Genomic DNA, 12,341 nt, shown 5'->3' on the forward strand with positions numbered 1-12,341 from the left:
ATAAAGCACAGGAACTGAGCTGAACTGAAATAGTAGAGAAAGAATATGCACATTTCGCATTTTAAATTCAGTCAACAACCATGTAAAAAGTCCCTTCACAAATTCAAATCTCCCTTCACACCTTTTAATCTTACATCATTGTGTTTTAATGCCCCCCACTGCCCAGTGCTCATTCAGCTGAACTTTTCTCGAGTTCTCGAGCCACTCCCAAACACACCTGATAACAGACTGACTGCTGGGAATCCGCCATCATACTCCTCCTCATTGAACTCACGGAGAAAACCGAAACTCCTCCTAAACACTTCACGAACTCTTCCATTTATCACTCGAACGGGCTCTTTTAGTCAAGTTTTAGTGGATTATATCGTTTGGCTTTTGTTTAGCCGCTGGGAGGGATTATAACACACGGAAAAAAACTTTACCACAGTATTTTAAAGTCTCATCCCTCCATTTTGAATCTGACAGGAATTTCAACAGTCTGGTGAGTAGGTTTTGCTTTTGTCTAGGTAGTTTAAATTGCATTATTTTAATTAATAACTCATAGAAAAGTGAATATACCTCATAATGGGATCAGTATGTGTCTGTTTTGTGAATACAAGATAGACAGAAATGCGGAAGTGGGGTTTGTGGCTACATTGTTAGCTCGTTTCCCAACTTCATGGAATGTTTGGGATATTTCTCTCTCTATCGTTTCATATTTCACTAAATAAACACCCTGTTTTTTCCTTGTAAACGTATTGTTAATAACCCTTTGACGAATTTAAAAGCGTCTCGAAAGGACAAAAAGTCGATAACTTCTTGAAGTATTAAATAGAAACTATCCTGGAAACTTTGGTGGGGAATGCTAGTTAGCCGTTAGCTGCACGTCTCGTATCAGGACAAATGTGTCGGGAGTTTTCTTCTTGAAGGTGTTTTATTTAGAAAAAAAAAAAAACGGGACATTGAAATCTTATCGTATGTGTTTTGTGGATTATATAACCTTTTTTTAAGTTGCCTATGATTATAGGTTAAGGCGTTTGAGAAATATAAAATCCATTCGAGGAGTTTAGGGCTCCGCCTAAACCACAAACTAGGGATCAGGCCCTTCCTGTGAGTTCTGCCCTTCGCAGTTTAATAATACAGGATGCAGACACTGTTGTCTACTGAAATAACAATGTTTTGTCTACCAAAAATACAATACATATCATGAAAATACAACCTGATAATATTTCTCTCTAAGCTCATTGATATGTAAAATATAATGTAACGTTACAGTCAGATGGTCATTATGGAAAAGTGAAACTACATCATCCCGTTTATTTCACGGCTACTCACCAAATAAATAATAATTAACGTTACTTGGACAGATTTTTTACATTTTGGACAGATTTTTTTAATTTTATTATCTTACCTGTAAATTACCTCAACGTTGTCGCAAAGGAAAAAAATATTTAAAATGAAGCAATCGATAACGCAATGAAGCGCCAGTTTGAGGGAGTTGGTGGTGTGACGCAAGACATGAAATTAGCACCGGTTTCAGTTACCCGGATGGCTTTTTTGAAAAACAAATTTACCAAAAAACAAACAAACTTTTTATATTAGATGGTATTTAGTCTATTAGGCTCTTTCAGGCCTTAAATGAATTTAGATACATCTGTATTGTTTCTCCTCAAAGATTGTTCTTCGACAGAAATAGAGAATATTCAAGTTAAACATCTGAGTCAGTTAAAATTTGAGCCAATTATTGAGAAAATAAAAAAGAAATTCAATTTGTGGTTAATGAGGCAATGTATCTATATTTAGGAAGGTATTATTGTCAAAGACAAATGGTATATAATCCAGATCTGTATATCTTTATCATTTGATGTGCCTCTTAAGGTGATTAAGGATATAGCTAAGGTAATTTATGACTTAATTTGGAGGAAAAAAGCTGCATTATTTAAAAAAGGAGGTAATTTGTAAGACTAAAGTGGGGACTTGAGGTCTTGGTGCATTTAATGACACTTTCAAAATTAAATGGTTTATGAAGAATAGAGAAATTTTTTGGAATCTATAGTAGTCAACATTTGAAGTGGATCAAAACCTTTCATTAAAGTTGTCCTAAAACCTTATTTTTAGGACAACTTAGCTCTTAGGACAACTTTGATGAACTATTTTGATCCACTTCAAATGTTGACTACTGTATTTCCTAATTATATATCATACTCTTGGGGGTATTTACTTTTTGTGGAAGTGTAATTTTGCTGTTGACAGAATTCTTGTTAAATTGGCCAGTTCTCAGAGATGAGACCAACTTGCATGGAAATTGGAATTGCACAATTTCTCACAGCCCAATTATTTCATATGGAGCAACAAAGACGTATATTTAAAAACAAATCACTGTTTTGTCATACTTAGTTCAATGAAGGGAATATTTTAATGAGGCAGTTGGTTAATTCCAATGGATGTCTATTGTAATATACTAAATTTCTTTAAAAAAAAAATCATTTACCGGTTATTGTTCTTGACACAGTTTCAAAGAGTGGTGTAACTTTTAAAGAACTTTTAAAAAACATTGATAATGTTGATATTTTAAAACCTCAATGTAACAATAAGCTTATGCTCTTTGTCTTTTCTTGAAGCAAGATTTTTTTGCTCTTCCTTATTTGGTGACATCTCTTGGGACAAAGCATGGAAACTGCAAAATAAGTTTTGTATCAATAAAATTAAGGAAGTGTCTTACAAAACACTTCATAGTGTGTGTGTGTGTGTGTGTGTGTGTGTATATTAGGGGTGGGACGGTTCAGATTTCTCACGGTTCAGTTTGTATCACAGTTTTAGGGCACGGTTTCGGTACAGTTTATGTGCTATGTTCAGGGAAAATAGGACAATTGTCAAATAAAGATAAATAAAACAATCTATAATAAACTACAAGAAACAGCACAAATACATGAGAGCTAAGATACAAATAAACAATGCTTTTCAGGTTTTTCAGGTATCAAACAGCTTTCAGGTACAGAAATTGAATTAAGTAATCAAATATAAAATAACACTACAGATAAACTTTTTTGAATAGTTATTATTGAACACTTTGAATAGTTATTATTATTGAGGCTTACGGTTGTAGAACGACATGAGGGTGAGTAATAAATTACATAATTTTCAATTTTGGGTGAACTAATCCTTTAACAACCTTGTTGCTTACAATAGGTATGTCTTTAACTGTCTTTTATGGAGAAAATGAATGGTATATTTACATCTGGAACCTGACTTATGCACTCTATCGGAATGTAAAGAATGCTAATTGATGTTTTAAAATATACAAGCTCGTGTTCCAAGTTTTTCTGACGGTAACAAACCAATTCTATCTAAATAACAATATTTTCCACCAAATTGAGCCTGTATATATGGAAATTATTCTTATTCATTTTTAATGTAGTTTTTTACTATAAAAGTACTTATGTATTATTCAGTTTTCTTAGGCCGAAGTTGAATGTCCTAACTTTTTATAGGACACATTTGAATTCAAAGGTTTTATTTTCAATGCATTGGTCATGCAACACTGACATCGCCCACTTTGTCTGCATTCCCTGACCTATATAGCAAACAATGTCCATTTAGTCTGGCTGTCTAGTGCAGACAGACCCCTGCAACAACAGCAGAGCCCTCAGGGTGGGCTGATTATCCCTGTCCTTCAGTGCAAGATTGCTGATCAATACAACTGTGGTCACCGTTTGAATGGAAATTAGATGAGTGGGCAGCAGAGCTACTCAGAAAGAATGAGTATGAGTTTTAGTTAACAGTGTGGAATATTCACATCGTTAGTGAATGCAATGACTAAACGGGAGGCTGTCGTGTGACATTTGATTTGATAAAAGACACAGCCCCAGACCGCTTATTTGTCTCACCACCCTTCTTAATCCATTGATCTTTTTTTTTTCTCCTTAGAAACATGACGAGCATTAACACAGCAAACATCAACTTCAAATGGGATCCCAAGAGCCTGGAGATCCGCACACTGGCTGTGGAAAGACTGCTTGAGCCCTTGGTTACCCAGGTCAGCCTGCTTTTTCAGTTTTCACCTTCAGTTGCTGTAGTAATCACCAAAATAATTTTTCCTTAATTTTTTTTCATCATTTGCAGGTTACCACACTTGTGAACTCCAGCAATAAAGGCCCATCCAACAAGAAGAAGGGGCGCTCCAAGAAGGCTCATGTTCTGGCAGCCTCTGTAGAGACAGCAACCCAGAACTTTCTGGATAAAGGGGAGAAGATTGCTAAAGAGAGCCAGTTCTTAAAGGACGAGCTGACTGCAGCAGTGGAGGATGTCCGTAAGCAAGGTATGCAAAAAAAGAGAAGGCTGCTAACTAGGGCTGGGGTTGACATCAGTTTGATGAACCATCATCAATTTTTACATTTTAAAGGGATAGTTCACCCAAAAATGAAAATTTGATGTTTATCTGCTTACCCCCAGGGCATCTAAGACTTAATGGCTTTGTTTCTTCAGTAGAACACAAATGATGATTTTTAACTCCAACCGTTGCTGTCTGTCAGACATATAATGCGTGTCAATCGTAACACAATTTATAAGAGTCAAATAAACATGCACAGACAAATCCAAATTTAACCCTGCGGCTCGTGACAACACGTTGATGTCCTAAGACACAAAACGATCGGTTTGTGTGAGTAACAGTATTTATATCATTTTTTACCTCAAACACCACTATGTCCAACTGCGTTCAGCATTCGCTTAGTGAGGTCTGATCGTGCTCTGACAATGGTAGTGATGTCTTGCGCTTTGCTTCAATGAATGCCAGACATCACTTCCGCTGTCAGAGTGCGATCAGACCTCACTAAGCGAATGCTGAATGCAGTTGGACATAGTGGTGTATTAGAGGTAAAAAATGATATAAATACTATTCGGTTTCTCGCACAAACCTATCGTTTCATGTCTTAAGACATCAATGTGTTGTCACGAGCCTCAGGGTTTAATTTTGATTTGTCTATGCATTTTTTTTTTTTTTTTTTTTTTTGACTCTTATGGATTGTTACCATTGACACCCATTATACGGCTGACAGACGGCAATGGTTGGAGTTAGAAATCTAAATTTGTGTTCTACTGAAGAAACAAAGTCACCTACATTTTGGATGAGCTGGGGGTAAGCAGATAAACATCAAATTTTCATTTTTGGGCGAACTATCACTTTAAGATCAATCTTTTGTTTTATGCTGATTTTTGGTTATGTGAACAAAAGTTCACTAAACATTATTTGTAGTGCCTCACCATCTAACAATTGCAATACGTTTTTTTGCTGTTACTTTTGATATGAAACAAAGTTTTTGCTTTCAAATTCTATTTTATAATGAATTTACGGTGCATGTGAACTGATCATCCTCACCTCATTGCTAATAGTTATACTAGTATATATGCTAATATATACCAGTTATAGTACTAGTCATATAACATCAGAAGGTATATTGAAACAAACAGTACAACTTACCGAAATGCATTCTGTCTTATGTAGTCGCTCAATCAGTTTCAAGCATGTAAAAAGGTCAATACAACAGCTTGTAAATAACGTCACACAACATTACATTTATCTCAGGAAAGCCATTCAATGTCCATAGCTTGATAGTCGGCTATATATATATATATATATATATATATAAGATTAAATATTTGCATTTTATTACTTATAAATTTTATTTTTATTTGACCTGCTAGTGATGTCTTGTATACATTCAAACAAAACATTATCAGATAAAAATTGATATCACATTACGAGCTTGTGAATCAGTATCGATTCGTGAAATCTGTGTTAATAGTCTTGGTGTTGACGCTATTATAAGAGTTCAAAAGTGGCTGCAGCCATTGGAACAATTACAATAAACGGGTGAATATCCTAATTTAAATAATGGCTTTAATCAGTGGTTTAATTTTCGTGTTTTCATTATCTGTCTGTGCTTATCTGCATGTGTGGATGGATTTTTGAATTAAGAGGGCTTGGCTTGTGCTATCAGAGTTGCTGCTATCATGCAGTGGAGTGTGTACTTCCCCCAAGACTGTTGTCCAGTATATTCCCTCATGTTGTTCGTTCTCATTACAGAACATCACTGGTATCTCTGCCGTGTCTTCTTGCAGAAAGAGGATAGAGAAGGCAGGTTAATAGAAGGGTTTAACCCTGTCAAATTGCACGACTCCTCATTTCTTCATGCCTTGTTTGCCATGCATTTTTTGATTAAAAATCCTGCTGATATTGATGCGTGGGCATTGCTGCACTCTAGTTTGACTCATTTCAATATGATGCGATGGCCTCATCATACCAGCATGAGATTGGAGGCCTTCAGTTTGCAGTGCAAAGTAAATTTGCCTGGCATTTTTGACACTTATTGCTAACTAATCCTAGGTATATGGCTATGCTCTGTGCTAAGGAGGGATTGTCACATTCATTAGTGAACAGCTTGCCTTGACTTGCTGCGCTGATCCATCAAGATATTTTTATTTATGCTCGGTTGCCAAAAATGAGAAAACAAGCTCAAAACAACTTGCATATGTACACGGAGTCTGCCAGTTGTCAAGGGTAATGTCAGATGTGGATAAGGCAACGCTTTACTTGTGCGAGACTTCAGGCCAAGTCTGTTGCCTTCTGTTGGGATGTGACAGAAATAACCTGTAACCATAAAGTCATCACCATACGTTCTCATTCAAAGTGAATGGCTGATGTGAGCTTCCCGACTTGGAATGCCCACTTCTTCTGGAATTAGTGTGGCATTTTGTACTTCTGAGATGCAGAGTGCAGGCTCAACCCACTTGTCACTTGTTGGAATAACATCTTTGTCAGTTTCAGACTCTGCTCTCAGTGTTTATTGGCTTAGTTAGGGCTGTAAAATCTGTCAAGCGTTGGCCAGCACACTGCTGTGATGCTGGGGAATGTCACAATGGTTTTGGTATGCTGTCATTGGCTGTGGAATCCAGACACTGTTGCTCGCTGGTGCCGGAGACTGTCAGCTATGCAGTTTTGCTCGACCATGCATGGCTCGACTGATAATGGCACCATTGAGTGGGGTTAATGCTTTCCTAGATTGAAAAGAGATCCCAGTACCCAGCTGTGGCTTACCAGCTGTTCTGCAACCAGGGCAAATGTCATCATTGCATAATGCACGTTAGAAACCACTGAATCCTTCAATGATTTTCTCTGTAACAGCTCCAGAGTTGTTTGCTGCATGTACATTAGCATGTCTCCTGGGTGGAATGTGTCTTATTTACCGTAGAAACCGATTTTGATTGCTTCACACCTTTCAACGGGACGAAGGTTGCTGGGAATGACAATGCCATCTACCTACCCTGCAAGGTATCTGGATGCTCTTTTGTGCCTTCTGTAGACGTCCGCTTTCAAAATTTCCTCTCAAGCCACTGTGTTCCTCTTGTGAGCGCTACTTTAGAAGTGATAGATGTGAGTTTATTATGGGTGCACTGATCACTATCAGGCCTGTGAAAATGGTCTTATTGATTGCACCCTCTGGAAGGAATGACAGTCACTGCAATCCTTAGTTCTCCTGGCTTTTTGTGTGGTCTATGGTCAGATGAATCTATTTTTAAGTGATAAAAAAAAATAGACAGGGTCTTAGAGCTACCATTTAGCATTTGTGGAAACCAACACTTGCGCAATAACCCAGAAAATTTTGTTTTTCACTTTGCTGTCATTCTGTGAGACTCGCTTCCTGTTACCAGGGAACACTGCACATTTTTCCAAACATCAACAAAGGAAAGAATGAAACCCCCTCCTGAGCACATGGCTATTACTGCCCCCTCAAATTGATTTTTATCTCTTTTCATTGAGTCAATTTCAGTTCAGGCAAGTTATGAACTTGGCAATTACTTGCACTCTTGACCGCTTTCATTGCAAGCTTTTTTATTTTTATGCTTTGCTTGAGTGGCATGCAGAGATCTGCATGATTGTGTTCAGTTTCATTTGCCGACACATTCAACAAAACAACCCGATACTGTGTCGAATGTGAGGTTTGTGGTCGAATGACTGTGCTCATTCATTTAGATATTTTAAGCCACTGTTACAGAAAAAGATTCATACATAACCGTTGAAACCTTGTCGCATTGAAAAGGTTTCAACATGAGCCAACTGGGTTGTGAAGGCAAGTGATGACACCCTTTCGCAGGCACATCAGATAAGACGTCAGTGTTATCCCGGGGACTCGACCTTCACTGAAAGAACTCATTTGGTGTGTTAGCATGTGTCAGAGAGCTCTGGCTATGAGCAGACTTGAATCGAGCCTTTGCTTTCATCAGTGTTTCACTGCTTCTGACTTTACTCTTCATCTAGCATTTCACAAAATGACATCCTAATGCAATTAACCCGTCACCCCCTAACCACTGGCATTTATCCTTGAACATGAACACCCACTGCCCTGGTGATTAGCTTTATATTTCATCTTGTTAGTTGTTGTTGTGTGTAGTGGTTTGCTCTGCTCTTATGACAGACCATGGGGTGCCTGAATCAGATCTACCACTTGAATTGCTGGTTTAAGTTTTACAGCTCACCATGTAGTTCTTTGTTACAGGAAACTATTAATGTTTTACCTCTGTCATGCCCATTGTTTACTGTGTTTGTGTGGCAGGGTTGCCACTAAAGAACCTCTGTAGCAACACCTGTACGTCGTGCTGTCATGTGTTCGTGGTCTTCTCGCTAATGACCTTGGACGGTATTATCATTGCCAATTAATGGAGGCAAAATTTAATCAAATAATGGACAATAATTAGGTCTCAGCCTTTAACATTTCAAAGGGCCGCTTTGGAAGTAATTGCATCTTCAGATGTTGTTGAGTTATCTTTTATTTTGTCTTCCACATTGGGAAAAGATAATTTCTTTGCCCTTGCTGCTCTTGCATCATGAGGGCTATGAAAGAACAAATTAAAACTAATAATGAGACTTTGTATGAATCTTTTTCTGTAGGAGATTCCATGAAGATGGCCTCAGGAGAGTTTGCAGAGGATCCTTGTTCTTCAGTTAAGAGAGGCAATATGGTCCGTGCTGCACGTGCCCTTCTTTCTGCTGTCACTCATCTGCTTGTACTGGCGGACATGGCTGATGTGTACCAGCTTCTGCTTCAGCTCAAACTGGTGAGACGCATGCACAAGTTTTTACTCCATGAATAGTTGGTTGACTAAAAATTGAAAACCATCTTTTTCTAAATCTCATATACACTACTGTTCAAAAGTTTAGGGTCAGTAAGTATTTAAAAAAAAAAAAAAAAAAAAAAAACTTTTATTCTGCAAGGATTTAATAAATTGCTCAAAAGTGATAAAGACATTTAACAATATAATAGATTTCTGTTTCAAATAAATGCTGTCCTTTTAAAATTCGAAGCTCCGATGTGGAAAACTTGGATGGAATCATGGAATCCAGTCAGATTCCATCCTTATCACTGTATGAATGCATTTACTAAATTTTGGATGAATAAATAAAATTAGGGCTGGACAATGAATTCATTTGTTATCTGGACTAGTGTCTGTGAATATCAAAGCTCAAAAAAATCTGCATGTTCGGCGTGTTTTTGAATGAGCGCAGCAGTTTTGCATGGCCCTCACGGTGTTTTCAGCGTCTGCTGTCTCACTATATGAGGACATTAACACGTGAACTTAATCTCCAGAGCTGCTCCGAGAGTTATCATATACAAACAGAAACTCGGGTGTTCAAGACGACCCAATTTATAACAGAAATAGATTATCATTGCGTAGTAGTAGTAGTTAGGGGTGTAACGATACGCTCAGCTCACGATACGGTACGTATCTCGATACAGAGTTCACGATACGATACGTATCACGATATTTTGAACAAAATGAAACAAATTCAAACAAGATTTATTCAAAAAACATTAACAAATTTCAATAATTTTCCTTGTTGTACATACAAGATCACATTTTAAGGTTTAATAAAAACCTTCTGTATTCTAATCAACAGCTGAATAGGTCTGTCTGTCACTGAAAAAGAATGTTAAATTTAACATGAACTTAGAATTATGAATAGGGGCCGTTCACATATCTCGTCTAAAAACGCGTGGAAGGTGTGGCCGCACCGCTTCTCCTTCTTTCCAAAGCACTTGCGCTCCAGTGGTGTTGGTCGTTGCTATGCAACCATGAACTGCGATCTCAAAGAGGAAGAGCATGCGCGTCGCGACCGTGTTGATCCCATTATGAGCGCGCCTGCCGTGCGGCTACATTTGAAATAACTGACTTGCCCGCGGAAAAGACTCAATATGAATGGCCCCGCGGAACTTCTTAAAGCAAAGCAAAGCATCGCAAGCAACTTTTGTTTTTCTGTGAGCACAGCTGTTGCTGTGGCACTGCGGTAAAGGAAAGCCACGACTTTTCTCACGCGACCAAGCAAGAGACTGACGCGAGAAACGTTTAAACCTGCTTGCAAGATTCAATGTGTGCCCGAAACACTTACTGAACTAGAGAGCTGATTGAGACACACCATTTATATGCGGTGACAACCGGCTTCTCTCACTCCCACCTTGCAGAGTAGGTCACGATGGCAGCTCAACCAATAAGATTAGACTGCCGTCATATCGTAAAAGCATCGCCATCACTCTACGATGCATATTGTAACATTTTTGCATCGCAAAATATCTTACTGCGAGTAGTAGTAGTAGTAGTAGTGGTGGTGGTGGTGGTGGTGTTTAGTTTTTGGAGTAACAAGGAAGTTTTGAGTTTTGAAACTCTCAGTTCATGACCCCTTTAAAAAAATTACAGATTTTTGGTCATAACCAACACTGGTCACCTCAGAAACATTAAACAGCACAATTGTTTTCAAAATTTATAAGACTTATAAATGTATAATTTTAAAAATAAAATTCTTATTTTATAAATTAAGAAGGTATAAGGGGCCAAGCATCAAAGATGCGATGGCACATATTGCCAAAATACAAACAAATGGACAACAGGTAAGTAGATATAGCCTACAAAAGAAATGTAATAAAGTAATCAAGTATAAAATGACTTGGCATAGTTTTCACTGTATAAATTGATATATGAATGCTTATTAAAGCTAAAGTTATTCAGTCAAGAGCAGTTTGCGCAATTAGTTAACATTAATTGCGCAAACTGTGTTTTATTAGACTATTTATTAAACTTTAAGACCGAATGCACAGATCTTATATACTGATACACATCATATTTGCTCTTTAGTGTTTACCTCCACTTAATAACTTTGATCATCAAACTCTTTAATAACTCTTTATTAGCTAACACTTCCCACAATTTGGCAACATTAGACTGCATTTTACAAAAATCACTTGCGGAGGTAGTGTCTAGTGTCCAGCAAACCACTAGCTTGCTTCAAGCAGTTCCTTATTTACTTCTTGCACGTTTTATGGTGGATTGTGTTACTTATTTATGGAACATAATTACTGTTTACCATCTGCCGCTGGTTCTGTCGACAAGGACAGCTCCCGTAAACTCATGACCGGAAAAGCGGAAGCGGCGCCGGCGACTGTGTCATAATAAAAGTCCCGCTGGTCGTGAGGCGTGTGTTGATCAATCGCTCCAGCTCCTCGTTCAGCTCCCGCAACACTCGGTCCTGCTCTGCTTCATACTACAGTAACGTTAATAATCGCATCCACGAACATGAGTTCTTCCAGACTCCAATCCCTATTCTTTTGCACCGTCCATTGAGATGGAGACCACATGTCCCAAGTTTCCGCTCTAAAACTTGGCGTCATCAAACTACGCCTTTGTTTTGAATAGGCTTCTAGCGACCTCTAGCGGAAAAAAATATCACAAATTGTACCTTTTAAGTTTGGGCTTTTAGAGAGGAATGAATGCACACCGCTGAGAAGGAAATGAAAGGTAGGTGTGCTACATGGAATGTGGCTAGTTTTAAATAGCTTTACCTCAAGTATCTTTTCATAATCCTTGAACGGCTATACTACAACAACAAAAAAAAAAAATCAGATCTGAGCAGTAAATTGGAATTCATCACTAAGACTTGCCGTGTGAATGTAGCCTTATACTGACCCCAAATCTTTGAACAATAGTGTAGTTCTAGACCTATATGGATTTCCGTGATTCTCACTCTATAATACAAGTTTTCTCAATCCATGTGCTAGCTTTGTCTTAAGTTGTTATATTTACTGATCATTTCCCCTCTGCTGTAGCTCTAAAGTCTTTTTCACGTGTTGCATATTCATTGCCTTGTCACATTCGCTTATGAGAAATGCAAGAACCTTTGGCGTCTGTCAAGAGTAAATTATGACACCGTTTTCATTTTTGGGTGAACGATTCTTTTAACGTTTTGATCACTCTAGACATGCCTGGAGGGGTTATGTGAAAATCGGCAGAGTGTGCCCGGCAATTTCCATTTAATT

At 37.9% G+C, this 12,341-nt stretch overlaps 1 protein-coding gene across 1 annotated transcript in view; it reads left to right on the plus strand.

Annotated features, from left to right (window-relative positions):
* The first annotated feature begins 220 nt into the window (after positions 1 to 220).
* Positions 221 to 12,341, plus strand: part of ctnna1 (catenin (cadherin-associated protein), alpha 1) — a 117,293-nt gene continuing 105,172 nt past the window's right edge. The window contains exons 1-4 of the mRNA XM_067389269.1: positions 221 to 481; positions 3,907 to 4,015; positions 4,102 to 4,297; positions 8,927 to 9,093. Of these exons, the coding sequence (XP_067245370.1) occupies positions 3,911 to 4,015; positions 4,102 to 4,297; positions 8,927 to 9,093 (468 nt within the window). The 5' untranslated portion in view covers positions 221 to 481; positions 3,907 to 3,910. The remainder of the gene's footprint in view (positions 482 to 3,906; positions 4,016 to 4,101; positions 4,298 to 8,926; positions 9,094 to 12,341) is intronic.

This window comes from Chanodichthys erythropterus, chromosome 1 (assembly GCF_024489055.1).
Source record: "Chanodichthys erythropterus isolate Z2021 chromosome 1, ASM2448905v1, whole genome shotgun sequence".
Classification (NCBI taxonomy): Eukaryota; Metazoa; Chordata; class Actinopteri; order Cypriniformes; family Xenocyprididae; genus Chanodichthys; species Chanodichthys erythropterus.